General features: G+C 39.3%; 1 protein-coding gene and 1 pseudogene across 1 annotated transcript; both read left to right on the top strand.

Annotated features, from left to right (window-relative positions):
- Positions 1–1,959: 1,959 nt before the first annotated feature.
- Positions 1,960–17,569, top strand: LOC105880338 (ATPase PAAT-like). Its single transcript, XM_012781297.3, has 6 exons — positions 1,960–2,201; positions 2,949–3,152; positions 4,222–4,291; positions 6,331–6,537; positions 12,240–12,688; positions 16,445–17,569. Exons 1-6 carry the CDS (start codon positions 2,038–2,040, stop codon positions 16,677–16,679), a joined length of 1,329 nt encoding a protein of 442 aa, XP_012636751.2. The 5' UTR covers positions 1,960–2,037; the 3' UTR covers positions 16,680–17,569.
- LOC142875424 (non-histone chromosomal protein HMG-14 pseudogene) lies at positions 12,695–16,438 on the top strand (annotated as a pseudogene).
- Positions 17,570–21,100: the final 3,531 nt, after the last annotated feature.

Genomic DNA, 21,100 nt, shown 5'->3' with positions numbered 1-21,100 from the left:
CCTCCCCTTACATGAGATAGGAAGGCTAGAGAGGGTTGGAGTTGTCTAATTACCCTTCCCAAGATCTGTTAAGGTTCTGGTAGTTTCCCTTGATGGGAGTCCTTTGTTAGGGAGAATGCTAATGGAAAGTATTTCAAAATGGTTATTTTTCCCCTCCCCCGGGGCAAAGCAAGTGGAGATTTTTCTCCAATCTTTGCTGTAAGAATCTGGTGGGGCAAAAAAAAAAAAAAAAAAAAATGGAATTTACTTTGGGAAGAAATATAACAAAAAAAAAAAAAGAAAAAAAAAAAAAAAGAATCTGTTGGGGCTTTGGAAGGTAAACCTACCCTACAAAAGTGTACAAGGCACCATAAGAGTGGGCTCCCAGGAATTTCTAACTCTCAAGCTAATTTGCACTTGGCCTCCAGCAATTTATTAATGACCATTTTAAGTGTTCCTGCCAGTCACTGCTTAAAGAAGACTCATAAACCCAAAAAGGTAAGCTGATCTCTGCTGTGATTTTTCTATATTTGTCTCTCTCTCCAGTTTTGGGGTGGCCATTTGCCTTGTGACTTCAATTATCTGATCGATTTTTAAAAAGTTGTTAAATGTTTAGTTTGTTCAGCTTTTTTACTGTCGTGAAGACAGTTATGATGGCTTCTAACCTGTTTACATGTCTGGAGTACTAATTTTTGCAATCATTAAAACTAAGATCTTTACAATTAAGGACTTTTAACCTTTTGTACTTTGTACATATCAGATTTTTAGTGGGATTTCTCTCTTTCAATAGTGATAAGTCCACCTAATATAGACTCTGAATAAGTGATTACCTACAGAAAAATACATACGTTCATAATTTTGCTGGCACAACGCCACAGGTAAAAAGAATGGAAAAGGTCATTCTATTCTGAATTGGTTAAATATCCAAATATACGGACTCAAATGAAAATTTAAGAAAAAGAGAATATTATTTTGTACTTAATTATGAGCTCAGAATACTTAGTACTGAGATAAGATTAACGTGAGATAAAGTGAAATTCTATTTTCTAGAGAGTACCCCAAATACAAATATGACAGCCCCAATACAAAGAAAACTGACACTGCAATTTTCTTGGAATCTAATTTCCAGTTTTGTTTTTTGGTGCTTTTTCCCCCCAAAAGGTAACCTGGACAGAAATGAAGAAAGCAGTGTGGTCTACCTTCCTATCCCACGGGGCATCTGGAAAATTCCCTGTAGCTATCCCATTACTCCATCCACACACCCGGGATCTTTCTTGATTATCACCGAGGGCGTCCAACCCTGGCTACCCGGGTTCCTGGGGCCCGAGGCGGCAGGTGGGCCCTTCTCAGCCACGCCATTGGGCCAGTCCGGCGGGACCTGACGGCGCCTGGCAAAGGCCCACGCGGCCCCACAGACGCCGTTCAACCCCAAACCCCACCATTAACCCAAACCCCACCATCCTCCTCAGCTCCCCTCTGGCGTGAGAATGTGTGGCACGGGCTAAAGTGGATGAAGAGTGAAAATAACCCGAATCGACAGCCCGTCCGCCGCGCTCGCCGCCCCAAATGCCACACACTGCATTTACAGGCCCGGGAAAGACCCCGACGTCCACTCGACAGGTAACAGAGTCGGCCGCTGGGCCAGTAAGTCTCGTACAGCGACGAGACCACGCCTACCTGACAGACACTACACACCTGCCCTGTAACCATCGTCCTCGCCATCTGTTGGTTCCCCGCAACCAACATCGAAATACCGCCCCGTGTGGACACGCAGCGCACAGCGCCGGCGTACGCTCTCCGGCGGCAGACTGAGGAGCTGTCAGTGCGCATGCTCCACCCTTGATTGCTGCCATCCTAATTTGAACGCGGTTCCTGAAGCCAGATGGTTTACGCATGCGCACCTACGGTAGCTGGTTCTCTCCTTACAAAAAGAAGCGGCCGGTATTAGAAGCAGAGTGAGCCGGAAGTCGCTCAGCTTTCTCTCGCGCTGCACGGGCGGAAACTGAAGCACTGGAAGAGAGGTTCCGGGGCTGGGCCGGCCTGGCTGGAGGCGGCGGAATGGAGACTGAGACTGAGGATGCGGGACTGAGCCGCCGCCCGACCTTAGCCTCTTCCTGGGATGCCGAACGCGGGGCCCTGACCCAGAGTCTCCTTCTCACCCAAGCTGGTCTCGGCGCCCGCGACTTCGACTGCAAAGAGCTGCTGGCGCCGCCTGCTTCGGGGTGCGCCGGGCTGGGGTTGCTGCGCCGGGTGACAGACACGCTCCTGGGGGAGGCAGGGCCCGCGACGGGGGAGGGTCTGTGCCCGGGGTCCGGGAGCAGAACTGGTGCAGGCTCTGTGCGGGGAAGCGGCGCTGGAGGAGTCGAGGACCGGGGTGGGCCGGGGACAGAGGGTGGGGGTCCGGGGTGGGCCGGTGGGTGGGGGTCTGGCCGGGAAGTGGCCGGGGCTCCGGGGGCGCAGGAGAGCGGGGAAGGTGACCTGGACTCTCGGAATTTCATAAACATGCCCCTATGTCAGGCGTGATAGCTTGTCAGTTCTGTCAAAATCAATCCGCCCATCTCCCCGGGAGCAAATAAGCCACCTGTCGACCCAAACTGGCTTTTTGGAAAGTCCAACTGTAGAGGAGTGCTGTCAACTTAAGTTTGGAAAAGATGCACTCTTGTCTTTTGTTGTATTCTGTTCCCCACTCCTGTGCACACAATAGCTGTCCAGTAAATGTATTTAATTATCTGAGACTCGGTCACAGGGATTGAGTAGAATGTGATTGAGGGAAATCCATGGAGGGGAAAGCCCTGATGTCTGACGCCTCCCTTTTTTATATAAATTCTGTATTGAGCATTTGTGGGTGCTTGGACTCCAAGGGCAAGTGGAAGTGAGTTAGAAGAAACAGGCACGGCCTAATAAGTGAGTTTTGAGCTGCGTTCAGAGAAGTCTCTACTGTGTAATGTTTTTACCAATTTTGTTCTCAGGCAGGATCTGGTGACTTTGAAGAGAAGCCTGAACAGCCAAGATGAAAGCCCCTGCTTCCTCTACCTGAGGTGTGACCCTGCCGGAGGTGGAGAAATCGTTTCTGTGGGCATTCTCAGTTCTGCAAGAAACATGGAAGTATACTTAGGAGAGGAGTACTGTGGAACCAGTCGGGGCAAGAATGTTGGTACTGTCCTGGATGACAGGTTTGTGACTTGTACAAGTCAAAGTGTTCTCCTGAATCAGTCTTATTTTCCCACAGCCTTTGTGGTGTTTATTGATTATCTGACATGGATGCCATTTGTTAGAGGAGAGAAGATAAAAACCAGTAGACATAGAAGTTTTAGACCATTGAAGGATCTCATAGGCTGTCTAGATCAGCTTTCTCATTTTTATCAATGTAGAGATTGAGCTAATAAGGGGGAGGTGAGTTGGTCATGCTAGTTATAAATGTATACAGACAATAGTGCAGTCCTTCTTGCTGCTGCTTGGCTAGCTCCAAAAACACAATGGCCTGTTTTCGAAATTAATTTGGCAATCAGTCTGGAGCTTTGAACACATTTTTTGTGAGGAAGCCCATTACAAACGGTGCACAAACCCCGCCGGTGGCTTACGTCTGTAATTCTTACTCTAGGATGCCAACGCAGGAGGATTGCTTGAGCTCAGGAGTTCCAGACCACCCTGAGCAAGAGCGATACCCAATCTCTACTAAAAATAGAAAAAATTAGCCTGGCATGGTGGTGTGCCCCTGTAGTCCTAGCTACACAGGAGCCTGAGGCAAGAGGATCTCTTGAGCCCAGGAGTTTAAGGTTGGTCTGAGTTATGATGATGCCACTGCACTCTACCAGGGTAACAAAGTAAGACTGTCTCAAAAAAAAAAGAATGGTACACAAACCCATATAAGCCTATTTAATCTGTGATTCAGTCTCTTATAGATTCTTATTTTCTCTAGTAGCTTATAGGAAGATTCTACACTAATCTCTCCTATATAAATCAGAATACAAACTATTTTATGTATTGTGCATATTGGAATAGTAATACATGATGCGGTGTTAGTAACTGGGTCATTTGAGGCAAGATCCCAACTCTTTGTTCCTTACCAGGCAGACTAAATTTCAGGATTTAAGCAATGACCTGGGGACAGTTTATTTTGTTTTTTTTTATTTTTATTTTTTCCCCAAAGCAGTATGGTTTGTTGCAGACAGTTTATTTTTAAATGCTAGTATTAAAAATGATAGTCTATAAAAGTGAAAATAATTTTACTTTTATTTTTAGTGAAAACAAAATTATTTTCTACAAAAAATATTTAAAATTGGAGTCCTTGTCTCATGCATGTAAAATAAAGGTAAGTTATCACTAATTTAAATTAACTAATTTGACAATTGCAAATGTTTATGTATAGTACATACTTATTTACTGTAGGTTTATTAATACAATTAGTCCAACTTGGTCCCTGCTGATCTTTATATAAAACTATGGTGCCAAGGAAACCACATTTTGGGTTTGGGCCCATTATATTAAGAAAGACAAGAGTAAAGGTTACAGAGAAGAGCACCTAAAAGTTGAAGGGATTTGGACTGGTGTCTTGAATATGAAAAATATTATTGAGGTGAACTTTAGTGATAATCATCAGAGTCATCCCATAATATTCAGCTTTGTTGCTGATTGGCTGAATGACCTTGGGCAAATGTTTTCATTTCTTTGGACCTACCTCTTGGTTAAATTAGGGAACTAAAAAAAAAAAATCAAGCATTGTATTCTTTGTGTCTCCACATTACTTTATTCAAGGTTGTAAGACTTATTTTAAGAATAAGGAAAAAGTTAATGATTCTTAAGCAGGCAACTAGCAAACTTACAGAAAGGATTGTTCTAAGACATTTTAGGTAATGTACATTAATAGCTCCCTGCTTTAATAAATTTATTAATAAATTCATACCTGTAATCCTAGCGATTTGAGAGGCTGAGGTGGGAGGGTTGCTTGAGCCCAGGAGTTCAAGGCTATATAGTGAGCTATGATCATGCTCTCCAACCTGGGCAACAGAACAAGACCCTGTCTCTAAAAAAAAAAAAAAAGTTTTCAATAAGTGATTTATTCAACAAAAATTTGAGTGCCTTCTGATGCTAGATTACTAGACATTTAGGAATCAACAGTAATAAAATAAATTGGAATTATTGCCCTTGTGTTGCTTATATTTTAGTGGGAAGTGACAGATAATAAACATGTTCAATAAATAAAATTGTACTAAATTTGATGGTGAGAAAGGCCATGAGAATTAAGAAGCAGAAAGGGCATAACATAGAGGTTGAGAGGTGGATGTCTAAATTTAATGGAGTATTTCCTCAGTTGTTGAGGACAGTCATGTCTTTGGTGCCATGGGTCTGGTTTGGCCTGTGTCTTTGTGTTACATATGGTGAGTGTTTTTTGTAACCATTCTATGGAATATGTGAGTGCAAAGCATCTTTTCATTTAGAGAGGTCCCCAGCCTGCTAAAGCTTTTCTGGGGCAGTGGTATATGAAAATGAAAAAAATAGTAACTGATGCATATTTTGGGGTATTTACTGGTAGGTACTGGAAATTTTAACGCATAATCACAACAACCATGTGGAACCATTCTTATTATCCCCTCATTTTACTCCCAACTCAGGTTTTGGGATTTGCTCAGCATCATACAGGCTATAAGCAGCAGAATCATAATTGAACCCCAGTCTGTCTGATTCTAACTCCTGGGGTTTTTTTGCGCTTTGCTACTCTGTTGTCATTACCACACATGAAATGTCTTTTGGTTCAGAAACATGGATGAACTGAGGCAGCACAAAGCATTGGAAAGGGCACTCCTGTAAAAGCCGGAAGAGCTAGGTTCTGAGCCTTTTTGCTTCCTGGGTAATCCTTTGACAAGTTAGAGAATTAACTCTGACCTCTTCTTTAATATGTACATCATCAGGTTATACGGCACTATCTTGGCTTTTCCTTATAGTTCTAAATGGCTGATTTATATTAAGTATTTTAGTAAACACTTTGGATAGACTTGGGAACACCCATATTTTATAATAAAAATAGCAAGCTGCAGTGTCTTAAAGTCTCAGATTGGTATAGTTTATTTTTAGCTCCTTAAGTAAAACTTTAACCTCCTTTTGTGTATTTAGTGTATTTTTTTAAGTTTGAAAATGACATTGTCTTATATAAATTATTCTTCTGAACTTCATAATAAATTGAAAGTTCTGACCATTACTATTTTAGAGAAAACTTAAAAATGAAAATATATTTAAAGTTTATATTTGCCTTCCTGAATACTCTACTCTTGCTAATTTAATAAAAAGTGACCTTAAATAGTGAATATTCTTTAATGTCATTATTTATTTTCCTGAACTTTTGTATTGTAATAGTTGCTGTCCTTTGGTGAAAAGCAGTGTGTGTTCATCAGTAAAGTTGTGGTACACATGAGACCGATTTCAGCAGATTCTTCAACAAGCTCTCCAGCTCTGGGATCAAGGATAGACCTAGACAGGGTTCAAGCCATAATGGAGTCCATGGGGTCAAACTTATCACCTGGAGCTCAGCAATTGATGAATATGGTTAGGTTTCAACAGCTGGTGAGTAGAAATGGATTTCTTCCCAGATACCTTTAAAAATTTGAAAACAGTGGCTTTTTATAAAGACATGTAGTGACTTACTTTTTTTCTTTTTATTAATTCAACTGTTATCTTTATTTTCATAAACATTTTATTTGATAGACTTACCCTTTAACAAAACATTTTGACTACAGATCTTCACACTTTTTCATGAATTTATTCACTCATTCAATCAGCAAGTATTAAGCACCTTCACAGTGAACAAGGTTTGAACACTTTTGCAGTTGCAGTGATGATCAGTTAGTCTATAGCCTGTCTTTAAAGATTTTTACAATCTAGAGCACGTAAGTAGGGAGTGATGAGGCAGAGTAGGAAAGGCTACTAAAGGAAGTGGCAAGTTTATCTAGACCTTTGAAGAAAGGTGGGATTAGGCAAGTAAATCTAGAGGGAGGCCGTTTCAGACAAAGAAAATAAGGCGGATAAAATGCTAGAGGATCTGGATATAACTGGGAAATGATTAGTAGTTCATGTCTCTGGAGCAAAGAAGTAATGGGAAGTTTATAGTAGATTTGAGCTAGAACATAGAGAGCTTTAAATGGTATTTTCAAGTTGTGAATGTTTTTGACCTATGTTTCAAGAAATTTTACTCCACTGTTATGTGTGATGAAGCTACAAAAAGGAGACAAGCTACATGTTATTTCCCTATTCCAGATGAGAGTTAATGAGGGTCTAAGGTTGGACATAGTAACATGATGCTGGATCGTGAGATGCTAAAACAATGGATCCATTGGGACTTGATAACTAACTTAATACTGGTATTTCCGGAGAAAAATAAAGTCAAATGTGAAATTGGGATTTTGAGGATGGCCATATCAGTAATTTAAATGCAACCCAAGGGAAGGGGACACTTGGGTAGAAAAGGAGTTTAATTTGGGGAATATTGAGTTTTAGCTGTGAATAAAACATCAGCTGGAAGAATGTTGCAGGCATTTGGAAACATAGGATTGGCAGAAGTGGTATGAACCTTCAGTGGCTGAAAGAGGGTTTTAGGAGTGTACTCACAGTAGCTAACAGAGAACATGGTAAAGAGAGAAACCGAAGCAAGGAAGAAAGACCTTTGCAGAATTGCTGCATTTGGTAAGGATACAGAGAAGAAACGGGAACCAGAAGAGCAGAAGACAGCAGTGTGATAGAGTAGCAAGAGAAAGGATTTGATGTCAGGCAAAGCAAGTTCATGTGCTGTCTCTTATTCTGCATCCTGTGGCAAGTTGATTCGTATTCTTTTTTCCATATGAGCTCTTTATTTACAAAATCTAAATAATAATACTATAAAGGTCACACTACTGATGTGAAAATTTAAGTAATCCAGGTAAAGAACTCATTATAAATATTGCAAGGTTTACAAATACTAAGTTAATATTCATGTTGGAGTATGGGCAGAGTTAAGAGAATCAGGAGAGCTAAAGACTGGGGAAACCACAGAAGGGAGGGTTTGAAAAAAGAAAGAAATTGTACTTTCTTTCCTCCTCCACCATTCTCTCACCTGGATGCCTCAGGAGGTTCCTGTCTGGTCTCCTGCTGCTACCGTGCACCCAGAATGATCTGAAAGGGTGAAGAGATCTCATCTTGCCCTTCCGTAGACCCCACTGCTGCTGCTTCCCATCACGCTTAGAATTAATCTCGATTCCTTACTTACCCCGACCTCTAGGATGTGGGTCCTGCTTGCCTCCTCAGCCTCATCTGCCACATTTCCTTGGGCACCTTGCTCCAGATGGCTGCTGTGTGTATTTCCCAAGTGTCCAAAATGATTCTACCACAGGACCTTTGTACTCGTCGCTGTTTTCTTTCCCTGGATCTTGGCATAGCTGACTTTTTCTTATCAGATTTTGGCTTTAATGTTACAGTCTCAATGAGATCTTCCCCAGCCACCCAGTTTGAAGTACCTTTTGCCTCCAAATTGATATCATATTTTCATCAGAGCCCTCTTGACTACTTTTACTGTTTATGTATTGTTTTGTTTATCTCTTTAAAATGTAAGCTTCATGCAAATGGAGACCTGGTCTTGTTTATGGCTCTGAATATGTATACAGCAAATTTGTCCTTGGGATTAACAACTAAGTACTCCTTGGAGATTTTCAGGGGGTTCATTTGAATAGTGATGAGACAGGAGGGATTAGGTAGCAAATGGGTATTTGGAATGTGTAGGTATCCAGAGTGAAGTGGGTTTGTTTCAAGAAGGATAGAGATAGGGAGCCTCCCTATATCAGAATCCTTTAGCATGTTTATAAAATGCAGATTCCTCGTTCTCACCAATGACCTCAATCAGTGGTGGGATCCAGGAATCAACATTTGAAATGAGCATCTGCAGGTGAGTCTTATGCATAGTATATTTTATGCTTATAAACTCTATCCTTCTAGAGTTTTCTCTTCATATAGAAACACAGTCCTGGCCGGGCAGGGTGGCTCATGCCTATAATCCTAGCGCTCTGGGAGGCCGAGGCGGGTGGATCGTTTGAGCTCTGGAGTTTGAGACCAGCCTGAGCAAGAGTGAGACCCCGTCTCTACCAAAAATAGAAAGAAATTAATTGGACAGCTAAAAATATACAGAAAGAATTAGCCAGGCATGGTTGCACATGCCTGTAGTCCCAGCTACTTGGGAGACTTGAGGCAGCAGGATCGCTTGAGCCCAGGAGTTTGAGGTTGTTGTGAACTAGGCTGACGCCATGGCACTCTAGCCCGGGCAACAAAGTGAGACTGTCTCAAAAAAAAAAACACAAGTCCTTCCACCCTACACAGTAGGTTGTACCCTGTTCCCCCAACACACACTAAGTCATTATATCTGGAGACATTTGGGGGCCACACTGGGGAACAATGAATGTTAAATCTTTTAAACCTGCTAAAAAAGACTTCCTTCCTAGTTAAAAAAAAAAAAAAAAAAAAGGTGCTTATTTATGGGATTAACAAACCAGGCATCTTTGTATTTCTCCCTGGAAAATGTCCTATAAGCTATGTAACTATCTGAGCATAAAATAGGGCTATTTCATGTCCAAAACAACTCCTCTGTGTAAGTGGTATAACCACACACACATTGGGCGGGGCCTGTCCTGGTGGAAAGGAAGGACTTGGGGACCTACACAAGGAATCTCAGCCTGCCTCTGCTTCACCTGTGCCTTGGGATTACTGGTTTCCTTGAAAGTTTTATTAAAGTTCAATACTCTGAATCACGTGTATCTGAAACAGTGATCCAGACCTTCATGATATTGTAATAACTATTAAGGTTATTTCTTACTTCCTTATATTTGAAGTTCAGATGGCTGGCTTTGTTTTTGCTATAGCAATTTAGAATAATTGAATAGGAATTCTATATTAAAGTACATGATATATTGTCATTTAATGTTATCTGAATGAAAAGATGGTGCCCCATTTTCTCCAAATATATTCAGTTATTTGTGATTTATGGTGTTTACTTTTTTTACCTTTGCAATAAAAACAGCTTTTTTCTTCTTTTTCAAAATGACATGTTTGAATTTTTTATAATAAAAAAAAATCCTTTCAGAAATCCTACAAGATATTCAGAGATAGGCCAGACGTGGTGGCTCATGCCTGTGATCCTAGCACTGTGGGAGGATTGCTTGAGGTCAGGAGTTTGAGGCCACCCTGAGCAAGAGCGAGACCCCATCTTTGCTAAAAATAGAAGAATTAGCTGGGCATCATGGTGCACGCCTGTAGTCCCAGCCATTTGAGAGGCTGAGGCAGGAGGATCGTTTGAGCCCTGGAGTTGGAGCTTTCAGTGAGCTATGACGCCACTGCATTCTACCTGGGATGACAGAGTAAGAGTCTTGTCTCAAAAAAGAAAAAAAAATTCAGAGATAAACACTTAATTTTTCAGAAGTTTTGGGGGGTGTGCATATATATGAAATTATGTACACATACACATTTGTTATTTTTTTACATAGTCAGATGTAAATGTATGGACAATTCTGCATAATAATTTTCATGTTCTTTTGTGTTGCTCTGTAGTTGGTTTCCACTAACATTTGACACGGACCACATCCTGAGCAAGAAGTATACCCCATGCCATTTTTAATGAAGATATAGTATGTCACTTTACAAATATTTTATATTTATTTAATTAGGGCTATATTAATGAATTTTAGGTTAGCCAAATTTTTTGGTATTATGATTAGCACTGCAAGGAAGAAATTTGCACATTTTCACACACTTCTACACGTATCTCATTGGGGCAGATTACTACAAGTAGAATTATATTGGCGAAGGGCATGTCCTTTATATTATTGAATACATATTCCTCTGTCTACTTTTAAAGGATTTGGCATTACTTGCAAAGCAACATGACAGCAAAAGAAATTTGATAATTGAATAAAATGAAACAAAAAGAAGCAAAGGAATAGCTACCAGCTCCTGAGGTTTTTTCATTTACTGTGTTGCTATATAGACTTACCTGTGAATTTCTTGATATTTATTACAAAGAGAAAAAAAATCACCTTAAGACCTGTCATTAGAGAAAATAGGCTTTTTATCACCAGTGAATTTCTTGTAAATATTCAAAATATTATGATGTATCTGAAAAGAAAAACTTGCATATCAAATACCTTATTTGTATTTTGCTAGTTAAAATTTTTGTCAAATTAGTTGTCATTAGTTGCACAATTTTGACATTGATTCCAGTGCAAATATTTTTTGCAGTAGTATACTCTCTTATTTGCCTGAAACAGTGCCTAGCACAGAGTAGACTTCTGGTAAATATTTTTTGAATGAATGAATTTTGGGTTGGCTTAATCCAGTATTTTTTTAAAAAAACATCTAGAAAATGTATGCACTGAGTTTTTTCAGCTTATCTGATATAATACTTTCTCAGTCTTATTAGATACTGAGCAATAATAAATATGAAATATCCCTTGATAAGAATCTGTAGTAGAGTTCTAGGTTTTAAATTTAGGGTAGAGCACTAGATTAGAGGTAGTTTTATTTTTCTCTACTGGAAAAGTTGAAGAGTATAGCAGGGAAATATTCCTGAATAAGAAACAGTATAACCTTCTTTCAAAGATGAGCCAGAGTCTTCTCAGGAAATAATAAAGCATAGCCAGTTGAGTTGAGGCTACTAAATGTAATTCTATTATCCTACAAGTTATTAAAGTAGACATAGCAAAACATGTAGCTCATTTTAGTCATTGAGAATATAACAACAAACTTTAGAATGTCAGACTTACGTGGTATAACTATCTAGTGCATCTTACATGAAGAACTAGCTGTAAGAGATATACCCACATTGGCTTGCCATATGTTGAAAGTTAATGAGTTATCAATTATTTTTACTTAATTGAGAGTACTATATTACCATAAATTATAGAGGCTTTTTTAGTAGAAACATTGAAATATGCCAGTGGAATTTTACTAAATTTACTAGCATTTATTTTAAATTTTTTTAAGGAAAACTACAGTGAAATGTTTAAAAGCCCTGACTGTGGAGTTAAGTTAGCCTAGATTTGTGTCCCAGTTCTGCCACTTACTAGCTGTGTTACTTTGGTCAGGTCATCATTAGCCTTGGTCTCCTCCACTTAATCCTGGGATATGAATAGTAGCCTACTTCATAAATATGTTTTGAGTATCAAAAGAATACACAGTGCCTGACTCATAGTACTTACTCCAAATTTAGCTGTCAGTATTAGTCATATTAATGTTTACTTACTTACCTTCTTTAGAATTGCATTCCCATTGAAGAACAGCTTCAGTCGGTTTTGGGAAATCCTGGATACAAGCATGTGATTGGACTACAACCATCATCTACCTTAGGAGCCTTAGACAAGTCATCCTCCACACCTTTTCCTTTTAGAACTGGACTGGCATCTGAAAATGTGACTGAAAACTTAAAAGCTTACATCGACAAAAGTACACAGCCACCTGGTCAAGGGAATACTACAAGGCTTGATGAGTGTAAAATTGTGCCACAAAACCATTCGCTTCTTGAAAATGATTTTAAAAATGCAATATCGTCTTTCTTACCAAAGAAAACAAATAACAACTCAAATATACCTAATTCTGAGTTGCTCCCTTTTCTCCAGAATTTGTGTAGTCAAGTTAATCATCTCCATGTGGGACGTAAGGCTGAGTGGCAGGAAAACACCAAGCACAAAGGCATTCTTGGTGTTGGGTAAGTATTATTTTAAGACAAATGTAGTTTAGATTTGGTAGCTGAGAGACTCAGATGAAGAGAAACAGATTTGTCTTAATGAGTACTGCCTGAAAATGTTTACAGAGAAAATTTTAGCAAATAAATATTTTACCATTAATACACTTAAAAAGAGTAACTATTCTACAGAGTAGAATTGATTGCTTTACAGAAGTGCTTGTAACTGGGGGTATTGCACACTTCCCAGGCATTTTGTGGAAGAGTTACAAGCATTAGGTAAGAGTTGGAGTAGAAAGTGATTTGCCTGAATGGAGAGCAGCTGTGGGAACCATAATATGACTCAGCCTTATAAAGGTTATCTACAAGAAACCTACAGCTAACATAGTACTTAACAGTGAAAGACTGAACGCTTTCCTCCTAAGTCAAAAACAAGGCAAAGATGTCCTTTCTTACCACTGATACCCAACATAGTACTAAAAGTTCTAGGCCCTGCAGTAAGACAAGAAAAGGAAATAAAATGAATTTAGATTGCAAAGAGAAAAAGAAAACTATCTCTGTTTGCCAGTGACAAGATGGTCTGTGTAGAATATCCGACGGAATATACCCCCAAAAAAGTTTAGAACTAATAATTGAGTTCAGCAAGGTCACGGGATGAAAAATTGAAACAAATTGCTTATCTATATTCAGTGGCCCTCCATATCCATGGGTTCTGTATCTGTGGATTCAACCAACCGTGGATCAAAAATATTCAAGAAAAAAAATTCTGTACCAAACATGTGCAGACCTTTTTTTGTCATTCCCTAAACAATACAGTATAATAACTATTTACATAGCATTTACATTGTTTTTGGTATTACAAGTAATCCAGAGATGATTTAAAGTATGAGGCAGGATGTGCATAGGTTATATCCAAATACTATGCCATTTTATAGAAGGAACTTGAGCCTCTGCAGATTTGGGTATCCACAGGGTTAGGGGAGGGTGGTCTAGGGACCAATTCACCACAGGTACTGAGGCTTAATTGTAATAACAATGACATGTGGAAACTGAAATTAAAAACAATTTGTTGGCTGGGTGCGGTGGCTCATGCCTATAATCCTAGCACTTTGGGAGGCTAAGGCAGGAGGATTGCTTGAGGTCAGAAGATCGAGACCAGCCTGAGCAAGAGCGAAACCCCGTCTTTATAAAAAATAGAAAAATTAGCTGGGCATGGTGGCACATGCCTGTAGTCACAGCTACTCGGGAGGCTCAGGCAGGAGGATCACTTGAGCCCTGAAGGAGTTTGAAGTTGCAGTGCGCAGTGATGATGCCACTGCACTCTAGCTGGGGTGACAGAGTGAGACCCTGTTTAAAAAAATTGTCTTTATAAACCAGTTGTGAACAATGAATTATTAAATGTTGACTTTTATACTTCTTACAGTACAAAATACAAGAATGAAGGTAAGCTTTCCTGCTTAAAACAGACATACCATTTACAATTGCTCCAGAGAAAGTGAAATAGTTATGAATCTAACAAAATGTGTGCAGTATCTGTATGCAGTAAATTATAAAATACTGATGAAAGAAATCATAGAAGACCTCAATAAACTTAGGAATGTACCATGTTCATGGGTTGGAGAATCAGCAAAGTTGTCAATTCTCCCCACTGATGCAGGGGGGCCTAATGTAATTCATATCAAAATCACACTGAGATTTTTTACAGCTACCTAGAATTCTCTTAAAAACTTATATGAGTAGGCCAAAAATGGTAGAATAGCTTAAACAACTTTGAAAAAAAGAATAAAGTGATTGGGACTCACTCATACAATGTCTAGTCTCATATAGTGAGAGTATTCTATACTATGTAGTATTGGCAGAGGGATAGAAACATAGATGAATAGAAACATAATAGAAGGCCAGAAGTAGACCCACACAAATATGATCAACTGAAAAAACGGTGCTAGAGCAATTGGATATCCATAGGCTATGGATATCCTATGATAGGAACATCACATCTAATATAAAAAATAACTCAAAATGGGTTGTAGATTTAAGTGATCTTTTAGATAGAAAACTTTTAGATGGAAATATAGAAAATATTTAGCAACTAGGAATTGCAGAAGAGTACTTAAACATAGCACCAAAAGCACAATCCATAAAAGAAAATCAATAAATTGGGCTTCATCAAAGATAAAAACTTTTGCTCTCTGAAAGACCCTGTTAAGGGGATGAAAGCACAAGCTACAGATTGGGAGAAAATATTTGCAAACCAAAAATCTGACAAATGATTCATACCTAGAATATACTAAGAACTCTCAAAACTCAACAGTTAAAAAAAAATCCATTTAAGAAATGTGCAAGACATGAGATACTTCACCAAAGAGGAGATGTGAATAGCATATGGACATGAAAAGATACTAAGACCACAATGAAGTATCACAACACACCTATTCGAACAGCTAAAACAAAAGTGTTTTGTCTGAAATAAGAACAAGGAAAACAAGTGAGCTTGGGTGGCAGGATATGCAGCTCGGCTTTATGAAGGCTGTAGGTGCACGGGGCCTGCAGGTGGCCAGCATCAGCAAGATGCCCCAGAGAAAGGTCCACCCACCTGAAGGGGCAGTGAAGGAGGTGCCCAAGAGGAGGTTGGTGCTGTTGTCAGCTACACCTGCTCCTTCAAAAGTGGAAATGAAGCCCAAAAAGGCAGCAGGGAGGAATAAACTCTCAGACAAAAAAGTGTAAACAGAAGCGGAAAGGAGAGGAAAGGGAAAACAGGCTGAAGTGGCTAACCAAGAAACTAAAGATTTACCTGCAGAAAACAGACTAAAAACGAGAGGAGTCCAGCTTCTGAGGAAGAGAGAAAGGCCAGATCTGATCAATATATACTGTGGCTTTTCTGTGGTCCCTGTCTCCCTTGTGTAATCCAGAAGAATATTTTTATCAACTAGTTTGTAAGTACATATTTTAGTAGCTCTAGAAAACATTTTTTAAAATGAGGGAATCCCACCTCATCCTGTTTTTTAAGTATAAATGCTCTTTTTGAAGAAGAGATAATTTGCTGGTTATGTATTTTTTAGTACAGTCAGAAAATAATGGGATACTGAATTACAGGAGGCTTTAACTATCTGGAGTCAGTTTAACATCCATGGGAGAGGATTTCTAAATGGCAATTAGGAGTCACAGTTGTATATTTGATATGTCTTGAACATCTTAAATTACTTCTATTCCTATGGTGGTTTTTAGTAGAATTGTTTCCTAAACAAAACCACTCCTTGATTTTGCCCCTCCATGTCAGAACTGTGTGCACTTGTAGCATCTATGGTAATGGTAGTCCAGTTTCCTAATAACTTTGTTAATGTGTTGTGAAAGGTTGAAAGAACTTTCCAGGCTGTTTATATGAAAGAAGAAAAAAAAAACCTTAAAATTTTAGGGTTGCTTGGGGAAGTACTTGGAAAATATACATATTGATTTTTTAAAAAGTGGACAAGAACAGTTTTGGTTTGGAGCTCAATATCAAAAAGACCTGTCCTAAAAGATTGTTCTTTAATTGTTCATCTTCACTTTTATATTCCCATTTCAATTGTATACTTAATAAAAAGAATTAAATAAGAATGTGTTGGGCATTCAGGACTGTGGTTCCTGTTGTGTACTTATATTAGAACTTGGAAGTATGTTGTAAGGAGACAGAGCAGGGATGCGGAGACAAATTTCAACCATGTATGTTGGCTGTTTGCTGTATAGCTTGGTTGTTTTTGTTACATTAAGGAAAATTGATATATTTTTAAAATTGCTTTTTAGAATGGAAGAATACCCTGTTTGCTCCTATCTGGAAAAGATTCTTTCTAAAAATATGGAACTGCTGGAAAAGAAACTTATGGACTACATTGATCAGCGAATATATAAACTCCAGGAGCACATAGATGATAAAATTGCTTTGTTAATGGACTTGCTGCAAAATCCCAACTCCCCACCCACTGGAATGCCGCTAAGACATTGTGACTCTGGAGAAAGACTTTCAAATGGAGAGAGATAAGCTCTCAACGTATACAATGTACTGCAGATATTTATTGCATATTTATTACAAAGCCAAAACCCAAAAATGTCTCTGAAAAGCAAGGATTTAATGTCCTTTGAAGAATCATAATCCTAACATAAAGTGACCTCAGTGTTCATTTTTACTATACTTGTTCTTGTAAATCCAGTACTGTACACTATGAGTTAACATGATATAGTCATAAATTATTTTTGCTAGCAATATTTTTCACTTATAAGAAATTTATATAAATAATATATTGTTTGTTTAAAATGTTCAATTTCTAATGAAGTTCACTAGTTTGTATTGTATGTGTTTGAGTGTTTTAACTTATATTAAACAAAGACTTTATAGTTTTATGGGTGTGAAAAGAATGCTTACAGTAGTTGACTTTTTTTCTAATTGACTATTCTTGGAAAACTGGAACCTTTAATTTCATATCACCAATTTATATTTTATATTGTCTATTTCAGATAGAAAATTAGATGTGATATTTGGCATGTGTAAAATTAGTTCCCATTGGGGCCATTTTATGATCTGTCACATTATAGCAGTAGATAGGAAGGTGAATATCAGAACTGGCCTCTTGATAGGATTATTATTTTGGATTAAGTGTTTGGTGTAAAATGGGAGAAGTCTTGTTTTATCTGAAATCCAGAAAACATAAGCAGGTCTCTCCTTTTTTTGAGCTTATACAGATTCTTCTTTCCAAAACCTTTCCTGATCCGTTTAAAGTGTGAAATGCTGAGGCTCTCCATTAAAGGAGGAAGGCAGGTGAATCAAAGAGATTACAGTTCTCTCCGGCAGGCTTAGTTTTCAGAAATTATAATTATTGTATATGTGTTAAAGGGTAATATATTTGTATCTAAAAAAATAAATGCACCCACTGTGGAAACTTATCTGAAATAAGTAAAAATATGTTTCTTTTCATCTAATATTTGTTAAGATGTTCATTTTTGTGAAAAAGGATGTTTTAGACTCATTTAATATTTTGGGAAATTTAGTTCTTTAACATGAGAACTGTTAATAACATCTGTTCATTTATGAATCTCCTTCTGACCTCAGTGAATTGAGGACCTGTACATCACTTTTACCAGACTCATTTATTTATAGCATATAGCCATGAGGTGGCATTTCCTTCAGCATGCAGGAGAAATGTGTCTCAGTTAAGGCTGAACCCTGTTAGTGCGGGGACTCGCAGCATGGGCTGAGAAAGAATTCTTTTTTTTTTTTTTTTTTGAGACAGTCTCGCTTTGTTGCCCAGGCTAGAGTGAGTGCCGTGGCGTCAGCCTAGCTCACAGCAACCTCAAACTCCTGGGCTCAAGCAATCCTGCTGCCTCAGCCTCCCAAGTAGCTGGGACTACAGGCATGCGCCACCATGCCCGGCTAATTTTTTCTATATATATTAGTTGGCCAATTAATTTCTTTCTATTTATAGTAGAGACGGGGTCTTGCTCTTGCTCAGGCTGGTTTTGAACTCCTGACCTCGAACAATCCACCCGCCTCAGCCTCCCAGAGTGCTAAGATTACAGGCGTGAGCCACCATGCCCAGCCTGAGAAAGAATTCTTGACACAAAGAATAGTTTTAAAGGAAAAAGTTTATTTTACCTCCCACAGGTGGTAGGGCCCAAGAGTAAAAAGGGTCGGCCCCGAGCAGAAGGGGCTTGGGATTTTTATGGGGGTAAAGAAAAAAAATGTTTGGACTATTGTGGACTAAAAACAGGAAAATGGCTGTGAAGCCACTACATCTTCCCCCCCGCCCTTTTTTTTCTCTTCTCTGTGAGGCTGGCTTATCAGAGTCCTTGAAATGTGGTCTGCCCAGACCTGGAGCAGAGAGTTCACACCCCTGCCATCTGCTTAGAGCTCTTCAAGGCTGTGAAAAGAAACTTCACAGGTGGTTAATCAAACAAGGAGGCTGTTGTGCTATAATCTTTCCCTTCAAAGGGGCAATTATGTGCTGTGAGTTTATTCCTCTTTCTGTTAGATAAACTATTTTTCTCTGTTAGAGAGTTTATTAGCCAGGCCATCCTATCAAACCCTTTAGCTTCTGATAGTTGTGGTCTGTTCTTTGATTCACAAAATGCTGCAGTATAGTTATAACTAGGAAACACAAGCTGTAGCCAGCTGATCAGCCCCTTGCCTCTGCCTCACCTAGTAGCTGGTTAGGAAGGCAAGTTCACAGGCTCCACCCCAGAAGCAATGAATCAGAATCTCTGTGGTGGGGCCTAGAATTCATGATTTAACAAGCTCTCCAGGTGATACTTATGCAAACTTAAGTCAGAAAAACACTGACCTATTAAATGGATAAATCTCTGAAGGAATAGACTCAGACTCAAATTTTAAAACCAAGACTACTCCTGAAAGTTTCTATTTAAATGAGAATTATGGGTTCTAAAAGAGAAATAGAGGAGGATAAAGGGAACTCTGACTTTTTGAGGAGTCTGAATTCTTGAAACATGAGTCGAAATGATGATTCAAATGGAACAGAGGCGTTTTACTGCAGGCTTCCCTAGCAAAGAGACCTGTTGTTGATTGAGTTTCCATCAAAAACTTGTTGGACATATGTCCAACATGGCTTAGAGGAAAAAAAACAACATAGAGAAATCTGAATCCTTCCATCTAAGTTACCTCCTGTGTAACTTTGGACAGTGATTCAACATTTTTTGACCTCAGTTTTCTCTTCTGGAAAATGGGGATATGACAGCCTACTTCTTGTGGGAGGCTTATAGTATTCTGAACATGAAGCACCTACCATGGGCCTGGCATGCAGGGAGTAACCAATAGACATTAAACGTTAATTTCCCCTTTCCCTATCTTTTTCCATGCTTCTGTTCTCTCCTTACAAATCAAGAATAAGGTATATGTTTCTTGATAGCTCTACAATTATAGGAAACTTGAAAATCCATTTTCTTTTCCATTGAATACCAGGCATTTTGACTGTTACGTTAAGATAGCCTAGATCCTATTTAAATATTTTATTAGGTAATCATTCTGCTTGGGTTTAGCATGCTGGTCCTGGCTTACTTTTGTGGGATGAGGTTCTAATGAGAGTTTAATTTCCAGAGGTTTTTATAGTGCTATTTTGGTCTACTCAGTTTATCTGGTGCCACTGGGGCTCCCAGGTCCAAGATAGTCCTGCCTGAGGAGCAGTGGAGATTCACCCAACTGAAGCCACCTGGAGTCCCCAGGCAGGAGAAGACAATCTCTAGCCCACAGGGACAAAGAGTGCTTCCTGGGCTGGGCCACTGGATATGACGGGATCCCCTATAGTGTCAGAGGAGGGCAGTCTCAGGACCAGGGTGGCAGAAGAGCACTTCCCCTGCTGGCTCACTGCCAGCCGGGGGCCCAGTCCGCCCTGCCAGGCCACTGCTGCTGGGCTCGCCTGGGCTTGTCAGCAGGATTCACATTAAATCCAGGGGAGGAAGGAGCTAGATTGAGAGCTGGAAAACACCGGGCCTGGCCAGCTCCTCTGTTCTGCTGCTACAATGCTCATCCAGGTCTGGGGTTTCTTCTAATCAGTTTTCTTTCCAACTTTCAGAGTCCTCTTTTGTTTGACTCTTGTGTTATTTTCAGGGATATAGTTAACACTTAGCTGAGAGGATCAGGGAGAAACAAGTCTACACAATCTTGTCTGCACCTGGAATCTCATTTAATTGTATTACTACTTTGACTGGGTATGAGTACCTTAAAGTCATACAAACCTGACTAGAACAGGCATCCTATTCCACTTTTGTTTTTGTGACTTTTAACCATAAATAGTGAAAATCTTGGCCAGGTGCGGTGGCTCACGCCTGTAATCCTAGCTCTCTGGGAGGCCGAGGCGGGCGGATTGCTCGAGATCAGGTGTTCGAAACCAGCCTGAGCAAGAGCGAGACCCGTCTCTACTATAAATAGAAAGCAATTAATTGGCCAACTAATATATATATATATATATATATATATAAATTAGCCGGGCATGGTGGCGCATGCCTGTAGTCCCAGCTACTTGGGAGGCTGAGGCAGCAGGATTGCTTGAGCCCAGGAGTTTGAGGTTGCTGTGAGCTAGGCTGACGCCACGGCACTCACTCTAGCCTGGGCAACAAAGCGAGACTCTGTCTCAAAAAAAAAAAAAAAAAAAGAGTGAAAATCTTCCCATGTCAATGGACGTGTGTTTGAGTCTTAGTAAATAGCTCCATATTATTTCATTATGTAACTAAAACAGAAAGTCTAACCAGTCTTCTAAAATTAATTTTTTTAAGTGTGAGGGTGTCTAAATGTAAGGCTTCCTCACATTTCTGTCATTTTATTTGTTAAATTGATATCTTGAACTGGCTTTTGATTAACAGTCAAATCCTGAAGATTAATCTAAGGGAATTAAGACCTTAGATTTCTTTTACCTGAAAAGGTAAAAGATTTAGAATTAAGTGATTCAAAAGGTAAAA

This window comes from Microcebus murinus, chromosome 14, assembly GCF_040939455.1.
Source record: "Microcebus murinus isolate Inina chromosome 14, M.murinus_Inina_mat1.0, whole genome shotgun sequence".
NCBI classification, from domain to species: Eukaryota; Metazoa; Chordata; class Mammalia; order Primates; family Cheirogaleidae; genus Microcebus; species Microcebus murinus.
The sequence above is the reverse complement of the archived record's forward strand: the minus strand, read 5'-3'. Positions and strand labels throughout refer to the sequence as shown.